We start from the raw sequence: 24419 nt of genomic DNA on the forward strand, positions 1-24419 counted from the left end.
TTTCTTTTTGCATCATGTTGTAAATATACTTTCCCAAAAAAGAAACGCACCTAGGGATTTCAACTGTATTTTTATGTTTAATTTGAAACATCTTGCAGGCTTTATGAGTCATTGAAATATAGCGAAATTGCACACTGGGAATACAGACTTATCCGTCTTTGGCACCAACTCGAGGAAAGTCAGTTTGAGTGTCACATGGAGACGTGTGGTGGCGCTGAAGTCAATACCTCGTGTGACCACCGTGGGCATCCAGAACTGCAGGGCGTCGCCTCGGCATCGAACGAATAAGTCGAAGAATCTCGTGTTGCCCAATCGCAGCCCACTCTGCCTGTAGTGCCTGTGCGAGTTGCTTAAGTGTCTGGGGCTGAGGGTTGCGGCGTCGCACCCGTCTGTCCAGGGCATCCCACAGATGTTCGATCGGGTTTAAGTCCAGTGATCTTGAGGGCCAGGGGAGCACATTGATGTTGTGGTTCTGGAGGAAGACTCTAGTGTGACGTGCTGAATGGGGCCTGGCATTGTCCTGTTGAAACAACTCCCTCTGGCGATCAATGCTTGGAAGGAGGAGTGGGCGTAGGATTTCGTCACAGTAGCGTTGAGCTGTCAGGTTGCCCTGGATCATCACCAAATCACTTCTCCTACGGCAAGTGATCGCTCCCCACATCATAACATTGCCCCGGCCGAATCTGTCCACCTGGGGAACGCAAGCGTCGGCAAAATGTTCACGTCGACGTCTGTACACCTGCATTCTTCCATCGCGTCGTTCCAATAGAAATCGTGATTCATCACTGAACCAGATTCTAGGCCAATTCATTAGGTTCCAGGCCTGAACGTTGGTGCACCATTGAACTCGATGTCGACGATGTTGTTGTCGAAGCACAGGGCCAAAATAAGATCTGGCACGTAAACCAGCCTCTCTCAACCAGTTCCTGACGGTCTGTGCAGAATGCCTCCTCAATCCTCGCCCACTACCAGGGGCATCTGCTACCGCATCCTGCCGGCGATATCTCTCCCAGAGCCGTGAAATTGTGCTTTGGTGATCATTCATGCGTCGGGCAACTGCACGTTGAGACTGGCCAGCTTCAAGCAAACCAATGGCGATGTGACGGTTGGCTTCACTTAGACGTGGCATTTTGCGTTCGTCAACAATATTCCAAATACAGTGCATAATCCACAGACAGCGATCAACCTTTTCTACCTATCATTGAGACTTTCTGATCCCCAACTTTCACGTGCATTGCATGTGAATTGTGTATTCTGTGACACTTCACGCCGAAATTGAAAATCATGCTGTTAAATACGGGTATTTTACGGATGGTGCGTTTTGTTGTGATGTTTCAAAACATAAACACCATAGGACTCATAAATAGAGCAAAACCATTTGTAAAATGAATCACGTTTTAATTCATTGCTACATGAAATTGCTATTTTCATGATGCGTTTCTTTTTGGGGACAGTATACTATAAACGTCCTAGTAAGAACTTTAGCATTCGTCGGGAAGGCACAGTTCCAGAGTTTTTTCTCACGTATGAGTTGTTATCTCTGGTTTATGTGGCGGGCTAGTTCTACTGAACATGATGTCGTATTGCATGTTGCGTAATGTACTTATCTTTTTGTAAGTGCTGATTTTTGCTGGAATGTGGTTATATGAGGATTTTGTAAAACGGAATAAATCTGCCATGTGTCGCCGAGCTGCCGTGCACATGAAGCAGCGTGTCCCAATATTGATCTTGAATGTGTTTTGTTGTTACTGAGTGTAACAGTGTTATGTTGGATAATACTGGTACAGCTCAATAATCAATATATATTGCAGAAAAAACGCAATTATATGTACCGGTGTGGCATTTTGATCGATGTGCTTTGTAGATGTGCCACTAACTGGTGTTGCTGGAAATGGCCCTACACAAGAACACAGACAGAGGGTATGCGTGGGTGGTCCTGGTCAGCAGTTGGCTACAACTGGTCATCTGTGGCATCGTTTACTATTCACCAGCCGTGGTCACCATAGGCCTACTGGAGACGATGAAGGAAGGTGTGTTCAAGACATCGTGGGTGGGGTCCACCTTGTATGGGACTTATATGTTTACAGGTAAGTGAATTAATACTAGGGTGGAAAGGTGCTCTATGCTGACACGTATCTGTTTCAAGTTGAGTTCATCTTTTCTTGTACCTTCATTGTGGAAAATATCTATTACAGACTCCAACCTATTGGATCAGTCCACGACGATATCTGTGGAAGTGACCATTTCCACAACAATATTAAAACCCGTGAAACCGTCTGATGTTCCTCCATCATCGAGATGGAATTTTAAAAAAGGCTAACTGGCCTTTATATGAAACTCTCTCTGCTGAAAAAGTACAACATGAACTTTTTAATGATATTCCTGATGCCATAAACTGTTTTTCAGATAAACTAAATAACATGGCTGACGTGTGTATCCCGAAGTCCTCTGCAATTCCACACGTACGAAAACCATGGTTTAACGCTGATTGCAAACATGCTAGGAAGGCACGGAAGAAAGCCGAGCATTATTTCCGTCGCCATCCTATGGTCCACAAGTTAGATAAATTTTAAATTTTAAACGCTAAAGCACGACGTACTTTCAAGCAAAGTAAACGCCACTCTTGGCGAAACCACGTATCAAAAGTTTATTCGCGCACACAAAGGTGTGGAATATGATCCAGAAAATCAAGGGTAAGGGCTCGAAATCTAGTATTCACCATCTGAGTGAGTGAGTTAATATTTAACGTCACCTCGGCAATATTTCAGCCATATAGTGACGAGAAATTTGTAACATAATCAATTAATTAAAGGTGCTTTATAATCAGTCATCGAAGGGCTGTAAAATAACTAGAGTATCACAGATGGAGTCTAAAACTAGCATGAACATGTAAAACTATTTTATTTACGAAGACAATACAATATAAAAACGGGCTATAGATCGCCAACAACTGAAGGTAGATCACCATACTAGGAACCATGGGGACTTACATTACTTTTGCTACCTATTCCCCATCTGAAAGATGGGAACCAAGTATTGACTAATAAATCAAATATTGCTGAGACATTGGCCAAACATTCCTCATCTAATTATGTACCTGAATTCCAAAAATATAAACAAAAGCAAGAAAAGAAAGCTATTAATTTCAATTCAGATAATGGGGAAGATTACTACGAAACATTTTCGATACATGAGATTACAAGAATCATGTTTAGAGACGCTCTTACATATTTTTCATGATATTTGGACATATGGAAACTTTCCTTCCTCGTGGCGTGATGCTATAATTGTTCCCATCCCTAAACCTGGACGTATCTATATTGATCCTTCCAATTATAGGCCAATTTCACTAACAACTGCGTTTGCAAGACCATGGAACGCATGATAAATAATCGACTTATTTGGTACTTGGAAACCAATAACCCAATAACAGATATACAATGTGGTTTCCGTAAAAACAGAGGTATTATGGATCATTTAGTGCGTTTAGAATATTTTGTTAAGAATGCCATAAATAATAAACAACATGCAGTGTCTATCTATTTCGATTAAGGAAAAGCATACGACACGATATGGAAGCATGGGATTTTAAGAGATTTGCATGGCTTTTGATTACGAGGCCGTTTGCCTCAATTTAAATGCAACTTTTTAAATGACAGGCAATTTCAAGTCCGAGTGGGTTCAACCCTGTCTGACCATTACAATCAGGATCAGGGTGTCCCGCAAGGCAGTATTTTGTCTGTCACATTGTTTAGTATCAAGATCAACAGTTTATCCAAGGTTCCAAATGATTCAATTGATGGATTACCTTTTGTGAATGATTTTAATAAAACTTGTTGTAGTAGAAATATGCATACTATTGAACGGCAACTGCAGTTGTGTTTAAACAAAATAACTAAATGGTGTCTTGAAAACGGCTCTACATTTTCTAAATCCAAAACTAATTGTATACAGTTCTGCCGTAAATACAAACCGCATAAAGACCCTGAACTATCTCTAAATGGCACGCCCATCAAAGTTGTGAACGAGGCCAAGTTCTTGGGTATTACTTTAGACTCACATTTAACGTTTCTACCACATATTAAATCCCTTAAAACTAAATGCCTGAAGGCACTTGATTTGTTGAAAGTCGTTGACAGTGGGGAGGGGATCAAGCTACCTCCTACATCTATATCGATCACTGGTCCGTTCCAGACTTGATTATGGTTCCATCGTTTATGGTGGAGCCTGCAAAAGCAACCTAAAACTATTAGATTTTGTCCACCACCAAGGGTCTAAGACTATGTCTTGGGTCCTTTAGAACTTCTCCTGTTGACAGTCTCAACGTCGAGGCCGATGAGCCATCCCTTAACCAACGTCGTATAAAATTATCATTGCAGTATACAACAAAACAATATTCGAATGAGTCAAATTCTGCATTTAACTGTGTTTTCAATCCTCTATATGAGGATCTATACAATGAAAAGTCTTCTCGTGTTAAACTTCTTGGATTACGAGTCAAACCTTGTCTTTCTACTGCTGGCATTGAGCTAGAAAATATATCTCCTTCCCGTTTGCTTTCTTCTCCTACTTGGCAATTGGTTAGGCCGTATGTTGACCTAACATTAACCACGTTTGAAAAATCAGAAACTAATGAATTACAGTATAAACAATACTTTAGTCAATTAAGGAAGACATATAATACATACAAATCCTTATTTACAGATGGGTCCAAGGATGGTGGAGCAGTAGCTTGTGCCACTGTCATTGGTTCTAAATCAATAGATTTCCTGATAACAGCTCTATTTTCACAGCAGAAGCTAACGCAATATTAACGGCCATAAAATATATTAATAAACACCCTAAATATAAACAATACATAATCCACTCCGATTCTCTTTCTTGCCTTCAGGCTACCAAAAATCTTTCTTGCAAACATCCACTTTTAATCGAAATTATTGAATTACATAATGATCTTGCTACTACGACATCGTCCTCTGTTGGTTACAGAGCCACGTTGGCATTTCTAGGAACACAATGGCCGATTTTGCTGCCAAATCAGCACTCAACAAATCTGTGACACCACTTCTGATTACAAAGCTAGCATTAGAACTTACATCCGTGATCTGATGCAAATGAAGCGGGACACCCAAGTAGGTATTAATAAATTACATGAAATAATACCAACTATCAGTTACATGAATCCTGGGTTGCCAGTCCAGATTTGAAGAGGTCATCATACGACGATGTCGTATTGGCCACACAAGATATACTCATGAGTAACTATTGAAAGGTGAGGATCCTCCGTTTTGTATCCCTTGTGATGAAAGAATCACGGTCAAGCATGTCCTGCTTGACTGTGTTGAATATTTCACCACAAGGGATATCTATTTCAAATCACGAGCTATGAAGGAATTTTTTAATAATATAAGTTCTCATTTAATTTTTGCATTTTTAAAAGAATTAGATTTGTTAACTGATTTGTAAATAGATAAATATTTAATGATTGGAAGTTGGAATTAATAACTCAGATTGTTAGTGGCTGTATCCTCAAGGGGGGTTAAAGTACTATAAATTGTCCTCCTGAGAGGATACATAAGTCCCAAAACATTCAAAGTAAATTTAAACTCTCTTTTTTTTCAATCATAGTATATATGTTCGTGTAATTTGTTGCTAGATTATCTAAACTTGCTAATAGCTGACGGGATGGTGTAAATCCAGCTCGGGTCCATGCAGGAAGCAAATGTACTGTAAGTCCCCATGGTCGTTAGTATGGTGATCTACTTTCAGTTGTTGGCAGTATATAGCCTGTTTTTACCTGGTATTGTCATCTATAGCTAAACTGTTTTAGATTAAGTTACTAGTTTTAATTTCGAATCTGTGATAATCTAGTTATTCTACTGTCCTTCGTTGACAGTATTGTTTTTACAATTTATCATTAATTACTATGTATAAAATTAATTGTTCTCGTCACGATATGGCTGAAACATTGCCGATGTGACGATAAATTTTAACTCACTTTCTCACTCAATGTGGAAAATACAGTCGGTGCTATCAAGTTTCAATTTGTCCAACCTCTTGCAGTGATGACATGGCAAAATGCCAATCCAATTGTGAATTTGGAAAACTGTTATGACATAATACGACCTCGAGGTTTGTCTCCAACGATGGAAGGTGGTGTTCCATGAATGTGGTAACAGGTTGTTTCTGTAATGTTTCGTTACTTGCACATAACATTAGTATTTCTAAACATCATTCACACGTTTAGAAGTGCTGCTATTCCATAAACAGTTCAGTCGGTGGTGGTGGTGTCGCTTTTAATTTTTATGATCGTAACATATTTTGCAAAGGGCTTTAAAGGCTCAATGAGGCATAGATGGCAACAAGTCAGATCTGTACAGCGAAAGTCCTTGTTGAAAACCTTCAATCGGATAGATCAGACTTACCCGTCACAGGTATCAGTAATACGAATGATCATGTTTGTTTCAGGAATATTGCAAATCTCTTTCTTTGACTTTCAAACATGTGAAAAATCCCCTTAAATCACTCGTCCTCTGCATCTGATATTTATTGACTAATCACAAATTGTCGACTCTGTTAACATTCAGATTTTTTACTGAAGTATGTCATCATATTGTGGTCAAACAGTAATTAGTTGTTAGAATGTACTACTATTTAGTGTCTAAGTTGTTGTGTCGAACTTACTTATATACTTGCTATAAGTTATTGGAGTCAAGTGTAATAATCTTGAATCTAAGTGCGAGAATTAGGAGCGTTTGAGGAATACAACATGATATGGAACTTTATATAATGTAGTTTTCGAATACGTTTCAATTGCATTAGTTACTTTCTGGTGGGCATGATGGCTGTTTTCTTCGCCAAGTCCGTAGACGGGGTGATTGTGTCTTATGGACTGTTTGCAGGTAAAAGGTCACTTGTTGAAATATTTGGGTGCTGAAATATAATTCGTAAAATTAATTCAATTGGATGGTTGGTTGGTGTGCTGTTGAAGCCCCGCACTATTCCCGCTATATGGTGGCGTTCTATCAATAATCGAGTCTGACCCAGCCAATCCCGCGGTGAACAGCATTAGCATCGATTTACGCTACTGGGATACGATGCCTTGTGTCAACCAATCAGCGAACCTGATCCCGTTAGTCACCTCTTACGACAAGCATGGGTTACTGAACATCGATTATGACCAGAATATTCACTACATCACCGGGTTTTTTTAATTATAGAATGGCCATCACGTCAAATCTACTTACGATTTATATCGATTTGGCATTACTGAAACAATTCACAGGTGCACATATAATTTCTTTTTGATGTGGCCATTTCTTATATAGTGGGTGAAATACTTGTTATATTATTGTTTTAAGTCCCCATGGTCCCTAGCATGGTGATCTAACTTCAGTTGTTGGCAATATATAGCCTGTTTTTATATTGTATTGTTATCTATAGTTAAAATGTTTTAATGTTAAGTACTAGTTTTAAATTGAAATCGGTGATATACTAGTTGTTTTACTGTCCTTTGCTGACAGATTTTTATAATTTACCTTTATTTATTGTAAAATTAGTACTTCTTTGTAGTCACTACACTATATTATTGTTTGTATTCCAATTTTCTCCCCACTGGAAAAAAAATCCACATTTACAAGCTTGGAAATGTCTTGGAAAGATGATGTTTCCTAGACATTTCCAATTTTGGAAAGATGATGTTTCCAAGACATTTCCAATTTTGGAAAGATGATGTTTCCAAAAATTTCCAATTTTGGAAATATCCGCAAGGGGAGATAACTGGTGGGTGATGGTAAGTTATCGTTCTGCATGGGCTAATTGCTAGGGTTCGGACTGTCGACAACAAGAAATAATCCGTCCAAATTACTTGTCGACAGTCCGGGAAAAGGGAGGTGATGTTCTACATGAGTGACTTCACTCCCAGTGTTCTCGAGATTAACAAACCAATTAAAACAGAGTGTGATATATATAGTAGACAATATATTTATTCAGTCAATATAACATGCATCATATGTCACACAATATAACATATTTGTATATATATTTCATAAAGCTCACACAATATATTTGTGTGTGTGTTTTATATAAATAAGTGATTTCTGCAGGTGTATAAGAAATAAATATATAAAAGATGAGTCCAGTTATTTCTTCTTGCCAAAACTCCTTAATATCTGCACTAAAGTAATCTGAATGTTCAGCCAAGATGAAGCAACTGTGACACATGGTCTGTGTAATGTAAGTCAGTAAGTCTGTCGGCAAGAAGGTCGGCCTTCAAGGATCGAATCCTAGCGTCGATGATTCGGTAGCGACGTCTACGGACGGGATCTCTCTGCTCACCTTGGATCTGCTGAATTTTTACTTCAGTAGATGACTGTTCTTTTTGTAGCATTCGCACAACCTCAAATACATTCGGATGTGTCTTCATGGCATACTTGTTGATTTTGTTGTGCCAACCTTCCAAATTATTGTTAGTTCTGTGTCCATCATTTTCAAAATGATTCCAAGTTGGCAGTGTCCATGGACCTTCTACCAAGGTGGTAGTAACGTAATCCATCAGCTGTGTCGCCTTTTCACCTAGTGATGCGTCTGCAGCAATGATGGACAGGTTGCATCTGTACATCTCCAGTATGTTTTCTGGGCTCTGCGTCTGTTGACTCTCTACTTGACTCCATTGTGGTAAAGATTCTGACCTCTTTGAATGTTGTCAATCAATGTAACCCGCACCATAGCATTTGCCATTTTGACAGTGGTAATAACATATCCATGATCTATTATATATACCCAAATGCTAAATGTTTACAACAGCATTTCGATAATCCTTCTACTCCCATCTTTCCGGATGTTGTTGCATGTTAAACTCCAAAATGGTAATCCTTCCACTCGCATAACGTAAAATAATAGTCTGTTTTTTGCAACCTTAATTCTCTTGCAAATTGTTAAAAAGACATTCTCTTTAATCAACTTAATTCATTTACTCATGATACGAGCATAGCTGTAGCCACCATAGCCACTTGCAAACCACTAAGCAAACATTCTCTTTCATTAATTAAGACCGTCACGGTATGTTGACCACGCGATGTCGACACTCCGGGTTTTTTGTTTTGTCGACGGTTAGCAACATCCTATTTTTCATTTGTCGACAGATCGGGCTGACACCATTGCTATAGTGGCATGGGGGCGGCATAAGTGTTTCATGGGGGGGCGTTATGGCGACTGGCGGTAGTCTTTGATGTTTGGTGTTGTTTTAGTAATGATTGTTTAAGGGATTAACGAAAGGATTATCGACTTGACTAGTCGAAATTGCAGTGGTGAACACATTTTAAATGTTCAATGTTTTGGGTGAAAAGTGAATTTTGTCACGTTTAGTTTAAGTATGTGTCATCGTAAGCATATATCTAGTGAGTGAGAGTTATTTCGTACAAGGGCCACCGACCCGTTATACAATTATAAAGATGACAATACAATCCAGCGCCATAGATAATATTAAGCTGTATGCTAACATGTACAATGTCTCATTTAATCTTATACTCTATATTCAAAAACTTCGCTCTTTTTGTCAATGCAAGAAATATAAAGTCTTTCAGTGGCATTTAGAAGTTGTACATTGATGTCCAAGATATTTTTATGGATTAAACTTCTTTTTTAATTTAATTATAAATTAAAAAAGAAGTTTAATCCATAAAAATATCTTGGACAAGAAATATAAACTTAGCAAGATAATAATAAGTTGATAAATTTAGTTTCACATGGATTATTTATGTAGTATTGGGAGCAGGCTGTTTCTCAGATCACAGTAAAATGAACATTCAATAAAGAATTGGTACTCTGATTCAATGGTAAGTACAATACACAGAGGGCAGAATCGCTCATGTTGTTTTATATTTACTTTTCGCCCATATTCCAACATTAAAGGATGGTCTGAACAACGAAACTTACTCAAAGCAAAACGAATCGTTGCGTTGCCGTCAATCGTTGCGTTGCCCTCCTAGGGGGGTCGAGTGATGGTGTCACCATGCACTTATTTCCACCGGACCCCGTAGTTCGTGCTAAATGGGTTATGTTTGTGAGTGCGAAGCGAGCGTTGTGGAAGCTTGGAACGATATCTTAAATGTGTTCAGATCGCTTCGCGGAAGTTAAAGAATCAAAACTACTTACTAGTTGTAGTACAATAAATATATGATTGATGACCAAAAAGATTTTCCATGACACAACTTGAAGCATAACGATTTCTTTCTCGGAAGCGAGGTTGTCGTGGAAGTGACAATAATATTGTAAGTAGTGTTATATTGACACCCACCTCGCTTCCACGAGAGAAATTGTTATGTTATAAGATATGTCATGCAAAATCCTATTGGCCATCAATCAAATACATATTTTACTACCAGTAGAAAGTAGTTTTGATTTTGTAACTCGGTGAAAACAAACCTAAATAGCATTTATTCTCAGACTGGCGGATGTTCGCAACAGGGCGCTGCCATTTTTAATAATCGTAACATCACGGGCTAAAGTCTGTTGAAGAATTAATGAGAATATGGTTTGTTTTCATCAAGTTAGAAAATCAAAACTACTTTCTACTCGTAGTTAAATATGTATTTGAATCATGGCCAACAGGATTTGGCATGACACAACTTGTAACATAACGATTTCTTCCTCGGAAGCGAGGTGGGGGTCGAAGTGACAATACTGCGCAATAAATTTCTTGCTACATTCACGTGGTTAACGTCCACTCACCAGTATGTAGATACTAGTCAACGTACGTCTTTATATTTGGTCTTATAATCCTAATTAGTTTATTATCATACTTGTATGCATTTTGAAACTAAATAAAAATCAGGCGATCTGCCTATACTTATAACTGTAATATCTAGACATTTTATAGTTTGCCCATGTAAATCATAATTCGCACACACGCCCTAGTGTATGTTGTCTGTCTCATTACTTCACGACGAAAACAATGATTCTGTTGAATGCCACGACAAATGAATAAAAACAAAATGCAATTATTAAAATTAAAACAGATAAGAGTTATAAGAACAATGTCAGGCTATTACTTTGTTCGAGGAATGTATCCATCAATATCCACAAAAACGAGTGATATGCCATTCACCTGCAGCTGTTCCAAATGATACATCTAATACATGTTTACGAAAAGTGATATATCGTTTCAGGTATTTCACATTGGTATATAGTCTCATTGATCACCCAAGATAGCATACCCGGGAACTAATCGCATAATGTCCACCATTCTTTACAAAAAAGTAATTTAGTTAGCCAATAATGAGCAATCAATCAATGTCTTGGCGGTTAATCCTTTGAAAGAAGGAAGTTGTTTTACGCAGACACCGACACGACAGAGTGTATTCAGTATAGATTAGTAAATCTACATACATGAACACTACCTTTGACAAATCTTCTGTGTAAAATAAAAAGTAATTAATCAATCAGCGTGTTATCGGTTAATCCTTTGATCGATGTTTATAATGTTGAGTATTTACTCCAGACACAAGAAATGCCAAATGGGAACCTTTGTCGGGTTATCAAGTGGGGTTACCACTAATTATACCTGTTTTAAATTCATTAACTGACCATCAAGTGAATGATGACAAATAACATGTGTAGGTTTATACCACCTAACACGGGTTACAACAAGGGAGTATTAAATTGCTGTATTGCATGTGAAAACCTATGGGCCGACACTATTTTGAGAATACGGACAGAACTTCATTGTTGCATAAGAAATACACATAAGCATTTGCTGTGTGCTAAAACTGTATGTACCTATTCACCTAAGTAAATTTTCAGAGTCTTCTAGCAATGGCAAAGTGGGGTTGTTTAGTTTACGGATTCAAATAGATCAAATGTCATTTTTTAATATTATACGTCATTTTTTTTAAATGACGTGAATAATATCGAGGTAAAAAACCCACAGAAATGGGATCAATTATGATCAGTCATTATACCATCCAGGCATTAGAAAACCTGCAAGACCCACACTGCTTTGATACTTTAATACAATCAGACAAGAACTACCGAGGAAATTAACGGCATCTGATGGGCTTCCACCCTTCCTAATGTCGCACTGTTTAGGTTGAAGTAATTAACCGTAACCGAGATGAGCGAGGCTGATCATAGATTTCACTATCACTAGCGGCTGGCTCGAACAAATAAGGCCAAGCGACACCAGGCAATTACGACAGAATCGTCTATGAAAACAAGTTGTAACTCGGAAGGGGAGCAGGACAAAAGCCACCAGGACAAATGCCACCCAGTTATTTTACCATTACAGAGAGGACAATTACCACCCATATTGATTTTAATGTTGATTTTGTTGTAAAATTATGTAGACTTTGATGAATAATTTGGGTTCTTAAAAAAATATATTCACTTTGATAAAAAAGTTGATTTTCATGTAAAATTTTGATTTCATAGTAATGTTGACTTTTTAAAAATGTTATTGTGTTGGTGGTTTTTATTTTTATTTGGGTGGCATTTGTCCTAGGTGGCATTTGTCCGGGTGGCTTTTGTCCGGGTGGCATTTGTCCCTAGGCCCACTCGGAGGCTAGGCAAAGCAGGTGACAAAATTAAATGACAGCAGATTGTGAGAACATATAGCTTTCATTTTCACAACAATTGTCACGATTTCTGTTCCTCCTGAGCTGTAGGCTCGTTCGATATCTCGCGATGTCATTATCGCGATAATGCACCTAGGAGATCATCAAAGGAGTGGATTACTTAAAGGTCACATGCAACCAAAAATCAAACATAATTAAAACACAGTTATCACTTATTTATGGCATATAATATACATTGCTGATTATGAAAAAACATATAAACAAAATTAAAAGCGTACAATCGCAAATCAAAAGTGCAAATTTTGTACTTGGGTTTAGTTCCCTAGAAACGAAGCAGCCGGGATACCGAACCCAGTCAGAGCGGGTGGGTGTGCACTCAAGTGTAACGGCTGGTTCATTTGCCGATGCCTTCACGGCTCATTGTGTGTGTGTATATATAGAGATGTTAGGTTTTGTAAATACGGTGTCGTACCGGGAAGGCTAAAATGTGTTTTTCAGATGTCCCGGGAAGGCTAAAATGTATATTTCGGATTTCCCAGGAGAGCTAATTAGGGGAGTACCGCCAAAGCTAAAGATACGGTGCCGGGAAGCATAATCCATGCCTGGAGTAGATACATTTCTTTTCAAAACATTGTTATAATAGAGTACCAGTCTTCTATTCGATTAAGATTTAAAGATAAACAATGGACACATATTATTTCTTCCCTAGGTACATTATGGTATCTTCCAACTTCAATATGTAGCAGGCATCTTTATCTTCTTCGCTTGTTTAGACCTGTATTTAAGTGGCGTTTTTATTTCAGATGTATTTAATTCGAAAAACATTGCTATAATATTTAAGTTGCAAACTGACACCGAACTATCGTACACATATTCGTGATGGCAGGTGCGCAGGTTAGAGTCAAGTTAATCCTGAAGGGCCTTGTGAACAACATCATCGGGGACATCGCCTACACAGACCACGTGTCTGAACTTCTCAAATTGTCTTAAGCTCGACGTAGATTGACAGAAATGTGATTTACTATGGATAATGACAATTTAATGTCGAATTCAAGAAAATGTATACTGAAAATGAAAACGTATAGCTGTATTAATATTTTTGTATGTGCCCAAATTAAAGAGCGTTAATCCTGTTTTCTTTGTAATTTGTCAGAGCCTCCGAGTGAGGCGCCCCTTGTTCATTTAACCATAACATTGCAGACAGACAGATATTTTATTTCAGTCTCACCTCACATTAAATACATATATAAATATATTTATAAAATATAGCATATAAGTGAGCCACCCTTTAAGGGTTATGAGAGACTAATGTATTAATACATTATAAATACTAAATAATAAATAATTATATAGGTACATACAGTATAAAATTTATCCGTATAAAATATGTTTTCTTCTTTGCAAGATATAAAAGCAGGTTTTGGCACTGAAATATACATGGTGTTTAAAAAGTAAAACTAATTTATCATCATCACAAAGATCTAAGAAGTTGGGATAGCTAAAACAGACATTTTCATATAAACTTTCACGCAAATCATCATACATAGGGCAATACAACAGAACGTTTCATCCTCAACACTCTCACTGCACTGAAAACATACCCTCTCATTCACATTCACATTTGTATATCTGCCGGTTTCCAAATGCAGAGAAGCAGTACTTGATCTGAATTTGGAGAAGGCAGAGCGGTAAGAACGGGGCATACTCATACTCACATAACTTTCACAGCCATTGCAAGTACCGCGAAGGCTACGCTCATTGAACCGAGAAGCGTAACGATTTTAGCATTCCCGGCAATGAACCGTAAATACATGCTCATTTTCTTGTGTATAACAATTTGCAATCAACAGACATCATAACATGACATGTGTGCAAGTATCACAACTGCCTGTCTGTCTAATTACATAATGTGACAGAGACCGAACTCGGGCCATAAATCAATGCGTTTTGTTTATGGTGTATAGCCTGATAGGTGTTAAGTTCAAATTGCATGTGGTCAGTGATCGAAGTTGTGTATTGAATATTGTCATTAGCAGACAGGCAGGCAGACACATAGGTGTCAATAAAACCGACACTGAGTTTTGTCTGTGACAACGACATATCTGTGTCACAGTTAGATATTCTGTCAACGCTAAATAATGACATTGCTTTTAAGTATCGAACTGAGAAAGTGACTCGGTAAGAAGAACGTGTGGTGAAATAGACAAATGAAATTATATAAACAGTTAAATCGGTAATCTACTGGTATAACATAAAAAGCTCGCGCCTGTGAAATATCAACAAAACATTAAAAAAATAGCTCACACCAAAGCCTTCACCGAGTATTCACCGGACAACCCGCTGCGCGAACCTATTTCACTGCGCATGTGCTATGAGCGCAGCCCAGCTGTTGAAACCACTTTTCCCCCAAGCGCTGGGGAAAATTAGTGAATCTTTTGAACTCCGACTTCGTGCGTTTTTTTTCATCGCGTTATTTTTCAACTTTATAAGTTGAATTTGCATTTTTGATGATTTGTTTCGGTAAGTCCATACCGAGAGGTATCAGAATCTGCAAAGTTGTGTTTTACGTTGCATGTGACCTTTAACATAACGTTAGGAATACTTCTTACCTTTTTTTAAAAAATATTCCTCATTTTGTTACAATCTATTTGAGATTTGATTTTCCTTGACTTCGTTGTGTACTGGTCCGTGGCTGTGGTCTCCAGGGGCCCGTTTCACAAAGCCCTCTTACCGGTACGACCTCGTACAGCAGGTCGTAGACCACCTCTTACTTTTTTACCCTGTTTCACAAACACCTCGTATATTTACACTGTGTCGTAAACAGCCCAAAATTTAGGACCCCGATTGACCTGCGTAAATGCTTTAGGAGGTCGTAAACACTACAAAGATGGCGTCAACGATTATGGCACTGCAAGTGATTAAAACGCGCTAACAAAGAAGACCTGAGAAATTTTGAGACAGGTCGAACGTGCTCGACACTCATGTTGTTTTCTAACTGTGCAGAAAATTAGAGCCTCAACTGAACAAGGCGTTCACATGCTCTTCCGACCTCCCTGCAAGTGTTGTGTACACAGAGGTATTTGGCAAAAGGGATTTTCCTCAGTGAAATCAGGGATCTCCATGGAGTATCCCGAGCTAGTGTGTTAAGAATACTCCGCGACACCGCTAGTGCTCTGGCCGTGTATCTGGACTTGATTAAAAACCCCTGGGTGCCACAGGGACATATGTCCTTCCTCTTCAACCCTCACTTTGAAGTCCAATAAAATTCTAAATATATCAGGCACACAAATATACTTCACAGTTTTGACAAAGCTAAAGACAAAGCTAAAGTGCTTAAATAACCTTTCAAAATACTAGTAGGCTTCATCGTAAATGTCGCCATTTTATACACAATACGAAATCACGATTCACAGCATTATTTGCTGTACAGTGTAGACAGTATGTTTTCAAATGTGAAAATCGGATAACTACTGGGAGTACTGAATTTCAAAAATAACATATTAATGATAACTGAAATCAGTTTTTCATGATATCACTAACGATAATCTGAAACGCTGCCGATGAACCTAGAATCGGTTTGGATGTTTTCGAAAATATACTTACACGAACGCCGAAGTGCGCTTTCCGCCTTATTGGATAGTGTTTGCAAAATCACGTCTCGCAAAGGCCGGTATTGAGACGCCTATTACATCACGTATATTTCATAGTCAGCTGCGACAAATGCATCAATGAATTCCCCATACATTTTATAATCAAATCACAGTTGGTCTTTGTTACCAATACCAACTGGATATTGGTGTGAAAACAAACGCTGTGCTCGGAAGACTGCGCTACTGTAGTTTGAAATGTAAACAAAGAAAGATTCGATTTATACTGCGTAGCAGCACCGGCTACTCATTGCTTGCAATGGCTCAATACCTTTAGAATATGTATGGAAAGAGTATCATAGCAAGAAAGAGGAAATTAAAAATAGATACAATGCAATGATTTGATTTGATACTTCATAAGAAATTGTCAAAGTTTCCGTGCAGCGTGACGCCATAACAGACGCAAAATCACGCAGAACGACAACGGTAATTATCAGCATTTCTGGCTTCTTCTCTTACTTACAAAGAAAACATATAACAATACACAGATAGTCAGAGTCACACTGATTACTTACATTTCATATTTATGTACAAACGATCCCTGAAGCAAGGGAAGAGTCCTCGCAAAATCCTGTGTACCCTTGTCAGCGAAGCCGCCATTTTGTAAGAAATCGGTCATCGGTTGTGATGTCACACGTCAACATTGTTGTAGTACTACATATATAGAGAATACTACACGAGGTCTCATTACATACGAATTATACGAAACGAGTGTCCTTCCTATGGTATCTGACCGAGCGAAAGCGAGGTCAGATAACATAGGAAGGTCACGAGTTTCGTATAATTCGTTTGTAATGAGACCGAGTGTGGTATTTTATTTATTACCCACGTCTTACATGCATTTAAATTGACAAAATAGCGTATTTTTGTTATGTTTTTGGTTTCAAACCGAAACCGGTTTCATAAAGAGGTTGCGGAAGAGTTTTGTACTGTAGTACAATATTTGCATGACGTCACACTAATGACGTCACTGCCATGGTAACCGACGTCACGATGCATGTCAGTTGTCATCGCCTCGTACAGCCTCCTACAGTAAACTACTCCGTTGCACCTCGTTTCTTGGTTTCCAGCTGCTTCATTCGGCTAACATCACTGGTGGAAACATTGCGTTTATGTTTTTCGACAGATATAATGTCTCAGTTCGACTCACAATTAAACAGCGACACGGCAACGTTCGCAATGTTTACATTCCCACAATGCATTTAAGTTGTAGAATGAATGAATTCACGTGTTTGTTATGAATGAAAAATAGTTACGTCAGAATGTGACCTAATTGAGAGGTCATCGGTTATCCAATCAAATCGTTAGAATTTCAGGTCAAGTCGGTACGACACAGGTCAACGCGATACGACACTCGTGTGACGTACGATATTAATATGCAACTACCCATACGTTGACCACGTGGGTGATAATAGGCAATATCTTTGAGGTGAAGGTGGGATGAAAAAAAAGTAAACACAATCGTCCTATCCTTCTGATTACATACTTTCAGTACTATGATGTATATTTTGCGTATCATTCAGATACAGGGTATACGTTTTTATTCTTTGAAAGTTTTTGATTGTTTGAATAAAAGTTACAAAAGAAATTGACACATTTAGAGTATCACACCACGTTTTAAACCTTTACACAAGTGTTAGTAGATCAAGCGTAGCCATAACTGCAACATTGACTTTAGGTCCTATAGTGTGCAATATTGGGACTAATATTGCAGTTTCATATGAACAAGTTAATGGACAGCGATTTAATTCAAACTTTAAAAGTAAAACTGATAATATTAATGGAAATGATTTATACATTTTATCTTGTAATTTTCAATGAAATTTAGTGAGAGAATCCAAAATAATTCATTTATTGATATTTTTTTACCATAAGATAACCTGTACATTGAATTAAAAACATAACATTTGCATTGTTATTCAAACTGTTTTTCTATTTTGAAAAACTTTGAGAATAACAAGATAAGCAGGTGCCCGTTCGGTCTCGCTTTATGCGTTGCTATGCAACAAAGTACCTCTTATACAATGTACGACATGGATTTAGGACCGCGTCGTACGACATGGATATGACGTCTTTGTGAAACGGTCGTAAAGGAGGTCGGAAGAGGGTCGTAAACAAGGTCGTAGGGTCTACAACCTCCTAAATTTAGGAGGCTTTTTGTGAAACGCGGGCCAGGAATTTTAGACATTATGTCGTTCAATGTTGAGACTGTTGCTCTGCAGTCTTTCTGACTGCATCTCCATGAGATCCATTCTCTCCTTCTCTCTTGTTTAGAATGAACATATACCGGTAACCATTTACACATAGATATCTTCAACCACGAAAAGTAGGAAGAAACTTCTAGTCTAACTGTGCATTTACCATAACTGAATTTGTGGAAATAATGGTGAAAACTGTCATTTCCAAAATTCTTATAGCAAGTTTCTGCGAGAAAATAAATAACTCACAACTTATTAATTGAGTGAACTAATTTATAAATCAAAGTGACTGTGTGAACTCAATAACATGGATTCAATCTCATACTGGTAGTCTGGTATACATGTCTTATTTCTTTCCTTGAGTGAACACGTTTTTTCATCTTGTAGAATCCCTTAAAACCACACCGTTGTCAAAACATCAAACATCAAACGATTTTTACCTTGACCCAAATGTCTAACCTACCCTTTATCTCGATAATGATACAAGAATGAATATGGGAACCGTTCTCTATGCATCGACAGGAATACCTATCAAACAAGCATGGAGTTGCTATTGGCGTGGCGTCGTGTTCTCATTGCAGGTTTTAACATTTTCAAACGTATATAATTGTCACCACAGCGACAAACCTATTTTACAGTTTAGTAGAAAACTTAACAGAAGCATCCAACCTGACCTTACAATGAGCGGTGTGATAATTCAAGACATAGATAATCACAAGCATCTAGACTTGACCCTTCAAAATAACTGTAACTGGGATATTAACATAAAGTCTATTGGCTGGCTTATTATGAAATTAATGTCTTGTCTAAACTGGAATCTTTCAAATGTATATTTGTCTCTGGAATCATCTGTCAGCTTGTGGGCTGATTTCTCTTGATCTATAATGAATGTTTTATTAAAACATTCTGTAACGTACTTCTTGTAAATGATCAAATTAATCTAGATACACTTATGATTCAGTAAAAAGGGAATTCATTTGAGTATTTGCTTCAATCCGCACATGTTTGGACAACACAACCAATTTTCTATTGACAAGTTCACGTGATTTTCGTGAATACGCAAATTGCACAAACTCAAATGGCCTCTCCCTTGTGACAGGTGTTGGAGAATGTATTCTACTACGGTTAGTTCCCATGAAGCAGAATTGTAAAAACATAGGGTGATTACCTCCAAGAACTGGTGATCTCGAACAAAGGCCAGTTAATGTTTTAACAGGCACAAGGTTGATACGAAAAGTTGAAGGGGTAAAGAAATGAAATAAGCCTAAACTGATATTTGACATTTTCATGACATAATATATTTGGTGTTGCCACAATTAATCATCACAAGATGAAACATATCATGTGAAATATATCTCAACTATCATTTGGAGGGCCTTTTCAACTATCTTCTTAACTCTGCTATACCAACACGCCAAGTAATAATAAGATACATAATTTGCAAATCATGTATGACCTATTTCAACTTATTACTGACCCTACGAGGGTCACCCAAAACTCTAGCACTTGTTAGATATTAGTAGATTAGTAGATTAATCAATAACTTTGGCGAGACGTAGAACGTATCATCCCCGTAGACGTTGAGTGAACACATGAATCAGTATCATTATAATCTCAGTGAGCTAAACTCAGTAAATTAACTCAGTAAATTCGATCATATTTCAAAACAAGTTCAGAATTTTATAGCACCCAGTGTCTTAATCCCGTATAACAACACCGACGCAACATGAGGCGAGATTATACTGTAATAACAAAATCCTACTTCACGGGAATACCCCATTACGCCATGGCACGGGTTCACTTTTATGGCATGTAATACACTCAGTCAGTCAGTATATCTGTACACTGCTATATAGTCCATATAGCGTAGGTGTATGGAATTTGTATTCATACGAACATTGAGAGGGGGGAAAAATTAAACATATTTGCGCTTTTGTGGATAACAACTAAAACATACACTTGAAACTGACTTTTGAAAATGCTCGTCATACAAGCGGTAAATAGAACAGTCAATATCAATTTTTGACACATAGAACAAGAAGAATGCAGATGAGTGAAGTTAAACTAATATATAGAATTGGTTCCTAGTTGGTCGCATAGGACGGCGAATAGTAAACACTTAATCTAAACATAATCGCAACTTTAAAAAATGTATCACTTCAAGCGTGAGACGCAGTTGCATTGATATCAAGCACAAAGGGATAATATGAAAATATGGCTTATTCCTGCAGTTTTCATGAATAAACATGTCACATGCAAGATACATTATGTATATCAACAATAAGAAATCTAACAGATCAAAAGATTCGTGAAATAGTTCAGTATATACACCCATGGGCCGGGGATCCTTGAGAAAAAGGAGAAATTGAAAGAAGTAGTGCTAAAATCCTTCCTAAATTTCCAAAAGTTTCCAAGCCTTGGAAACATCATCTTTCCAATTTTGGAAATTTTTGGAAATATGATATTTCCAAATTGGAAATTTTTGGAAATATGATATTTCCAAATTGGAAATTTTTGGAAATCTACATTTTTTTTCTTGTGCCCTTTACCTGTGGAGACCCTGTTAGAACTGGTCTTCAGCAACACATGCTTGTCCCGAATTGATTCTAACGGGATTTTCTGGTGAGGCTCGCTGAATTGTTGATGCCTGTCATCTAATCCCAACTGCGTCGAACGATACTTGTGATGTCTATCACTGAATCGTCTGGTACAGACTCAGTTATCCACATGACCCGTCATTTAGCTCTGTGCTATGTTAAACAACAAACAAACAAATCACATACAGTTGTGTTTACGTGTGGTGTATGTGTTCCAGCAATAGGATCTGCGTTGATGGACGTGTCCTCAGCGGTGATCATTTGCCACTATTTCGACAAATACCTTCCCCTTGCCTCGGGTCTACAGATGTCAGGAGGAGGGGCGGGGCTGCTCATGGGTGCTCCTATAGCGAGAGCCCTCCTTGACACGTTCGGACTGAGCGGGACGTTTCTTGTACTAGGAGGAATAGGAGCTAATGCGTGTGTGTGTGGTATGTTGTTCAGACCTTCGCCGCATGAGCAACATACAGGAACAAAGTCGAAGGAGACGTCGGGAGACGTCACCCGAAATCTTGTGGATCAAGAAGTAGACGTGCAGTCAGAAGTCAGAATAAGCTACGTACAACGTTTACGTTCAACAGTCAGAGACACGTGGTCACTTGTGTTTAATTTGAGCTTTATGCTGTACGTCCTTTCCTATACATTTTGGGGATTTGGAGAATCAATCATCTATGTACATTTAACTAACTTTGCGGAGTCTAAAGGAACTAGCCAACAGAATTCCGCCATGTTGTTCACAGCAATAGGCGTTACTAGTATAATAGCGCGGGTGTTGGCAGGGTTTGCTGGTACCGATCCAGCAATAGGCGTCTTCATGCTACACACGGGTATGGTAGGTGTAGCCGGTGTCCTGCTCATGCTGTGCCCCCTTCTCTCGAGTTCCTTGACGCGACAGTTTGTGTTTAGTAGCTTGTACGGCATCTTCAGTGGTGGGCCGATGGCGCTAGTGAAACCTATCATTGTTGACCTAGTGGGAGTAAAACAACTGGCGACCGGATATGGAGTGGTGAATTTCATTGGTGGCCTTGGATTACTTCTCGGACCTCCTTTTGCAGGTAGGTAAACATGCGTTATATGTCGCAGGTGATAGAACCCTGTAGAAACACGCCGACATACTGAATTGTTTAAATATTACTCGTATTATGACGTCACACATTATTGTATTAGGATGTTAAATGGATTTCACATTATGTCACGAAAGAGTGGGTGAGTGAGCTTGCTTAACACGGCTACATTGTTTCGATTCAAATAAAAGGAATATCAACATTTCTAGAATGTGTCATTGATTCTGGACACAGATAACGAAATACAAATAAATAACTTTCAAGTGCTTTTCTTGCATTTATAGGTTATCTCTCCCTAATGTTAAAACTCACTGAACCAGTGAACATCTCCCTTATCTGCAGAAAGTAATGACATCTGCTCGGCGCAACATCTTCAGATTTGCAGTTGAATCTGGTCGCCAAACCTTTGTTTTTCAACAAGCATGCAAGGGACTTCGAGTATGTTGAAATGGAACTACATGTTACACATATTGCCAAGTGAGCAGAAGCTGCTAGTCAAATTATATGATTAACACACCAATAACTGAAACATTTAAGACTGATAGGTGACAATATCATGTAATTACATAATAAATTAGCATAATGTCCAGCCATGTTTCATCATGTACATAATTATCACCTTTATAATTGTTTGGGCCTAGGGTCTGAAGTATAGAATAGCGCCCGTCTGTCTGTTGATACTCTGAAGAAGTATCGTCGCTTGTCAACAACACGTCTGTTTACAAAGACCATTTCTGGTGTCCCCAGCCGTGATATCACAGGAATACGGCATAATGCGGCGTAAAGCCATACTCACTCTTTATTAATATTTCAAATCGTTTGCAGGATATATCATGGAAGTATCTGGGAGCTACGACGTTAGCTTTGCCTGTTGCGGTAAGCAGATTCCTAAATATATACGTTTTATTGTTTGTGTTTACTGATTGATTAATGAATATTCGACTGCTTGTCAGAGCAGACTAGTGAGTTTATGAATTACCGTAATAAAAATCATAATCATAATCTGTTCTCACTCAGAGGTCCATTCATGATATGACACACAATGTGAAGTGGGCGTCAAGGAAAATTATAATTATTAATTCTGCTGAATAAACCCGTATGCCCCTTCAATGTATTGAAGCCAACAGGACTGGCATCTGAAGATCCTGGTTAGAATTGATCTTCAGCAACCCATGTTGGTCGTAAGAGGTGACTAACGGGATCGGGTGGTCATGGTTACTGACCTGGGTGAAACTTATCATCGTGTCCCATTTACACAGGGCCTAGATTTTCGAAGCTCTCTTAGCGCTAAGATAGTCGTAAGTTAATGTAAATGTATAGCACTTACGACTATCTTAGCGCTAGGGGAGCTTCGAAAATCTAGGCCCTGGATTGTCTGGTCCAGACTCGACTATTTGCAGACCGCCGTCATATAGCTGGGATATTGCTGGGCGCGGCCTTAAACAACAAACAGAAACAAAGACCAAAACAGACCTCGTCCTTCATGATAAGTCACATGGCCTTTCAATCATTTATGCTAAATTTCGATGTCCATTTTGACACAAAGGTATATGAACGTATTAACGAAAAACGAGGTGTTTGCAGAAAGATCAAAGCACATCTTGCCTCAACGATGGTAATTTGCGGCCCATATATTAACATGTACATGTTCATAGCAGTATGTAGCTGATGTGTTAAATTGTTTCAGGTAGCGCTATCGTGATGGGAAGTCTTCTGTCTCTGGGTATAGCGATCTGTAAGAGACCAAGTACAACAAGTGACCGGGAAATGGGCGTGGCAGTTTATGAGGAGGAACACACTGCCGTACTATCGGGTACAGAGGAGCAATAAATGGAATTACACATTTTCCACAATCTGCGTATACACTTCTTGCAAGCAGCGTACGATATACTGTACAAGCTAATGTGTTTCCTTTCCAAGTGTGAACGTAGTTTACGTAAGATGAAAAAAGTTAAGTAATTATGTCATTATATCTCTACTACCCTGGTTTTCTTGGTTGTCAGAGATAGATTCATCTTCAGCGACGTGGATTTGGGACTAGTTATCGTAAACCCAAAGCAAGTGGGCGTTGCTCCCATATATAAATCATAGGATTGTCTGGCCCAGATTAAGTTGTTTACAGAACGCTCTAGTTTAGCTGGGACATTAATTAAGCACCACACACATGCCGATTTAAATGATCTGTCGCATATGGTTGCTAGTATTCATGCGTTCGGTTATTTTTAAGTGAACTTTGAAACATTCGCCAGGACGGCGTTGTCATTAATCAGCATCCACAAGCACATCTACTGTGACATCTGGTATATTGTGACATCACAACAATGGAAGAGGATAATTAATA

At 38.4% G+C, this 24419-nt stretch overlaps 1 protein-coding gene and 1 long non-coding RNA gene across 2 annotated transcripts; both read left to right on the plus strand.

Annotated features, from left to right (window-relative positions):
- Window positions 1-1891: 1891 nt before the first annotated feature.
- LOC124260232 (monocarboxylate transporter 12-like) lies at window positions 1892-22077 on the plus strand. Its single transcript, XM_046694489.1, has 2 exons — window positions 1892-2087; window positions 21233-22077. The coding sequence occupies exons 1-2, from the start codon at window positions 1892-1894 to the stop codon at window positions 22075-22077; spliced, it is 1041 nt and encodes a 346-aa protein (XP_046550445.1).
- Window positions 22078-22889: 812 nt separating this feature from the next.
- LOC124260234 lies at window positions 22890-23931 on the plus strand. Its single transcript, XR_006894031.1, has 2 exons — window positions 22890-22954; window positions 23766-23931. It is a non-coding gene; the product is annotated as an uncharacterized LOC124260234 (long non-coding RNA).
- Window positions 23932-24419: the final 488 nt, after the last annotated feature.

Source organism: Haliotis rubra, unplaced genomic scaffold, assembly GCF_003918875.1.
Source record: "Haliotis rubra isolate DU_JTF1 unplaced genomic scaffold, ASM391887v1 Scf756, whole genome shotgun sequence".
In the NCBI taxonomy this organism is placed as follows: Eukaryota; Metazoa; Mollusca; class Gastropoda; order Lepetellida; family Haliotidae; genus Haliotis; species Haliotis rubra.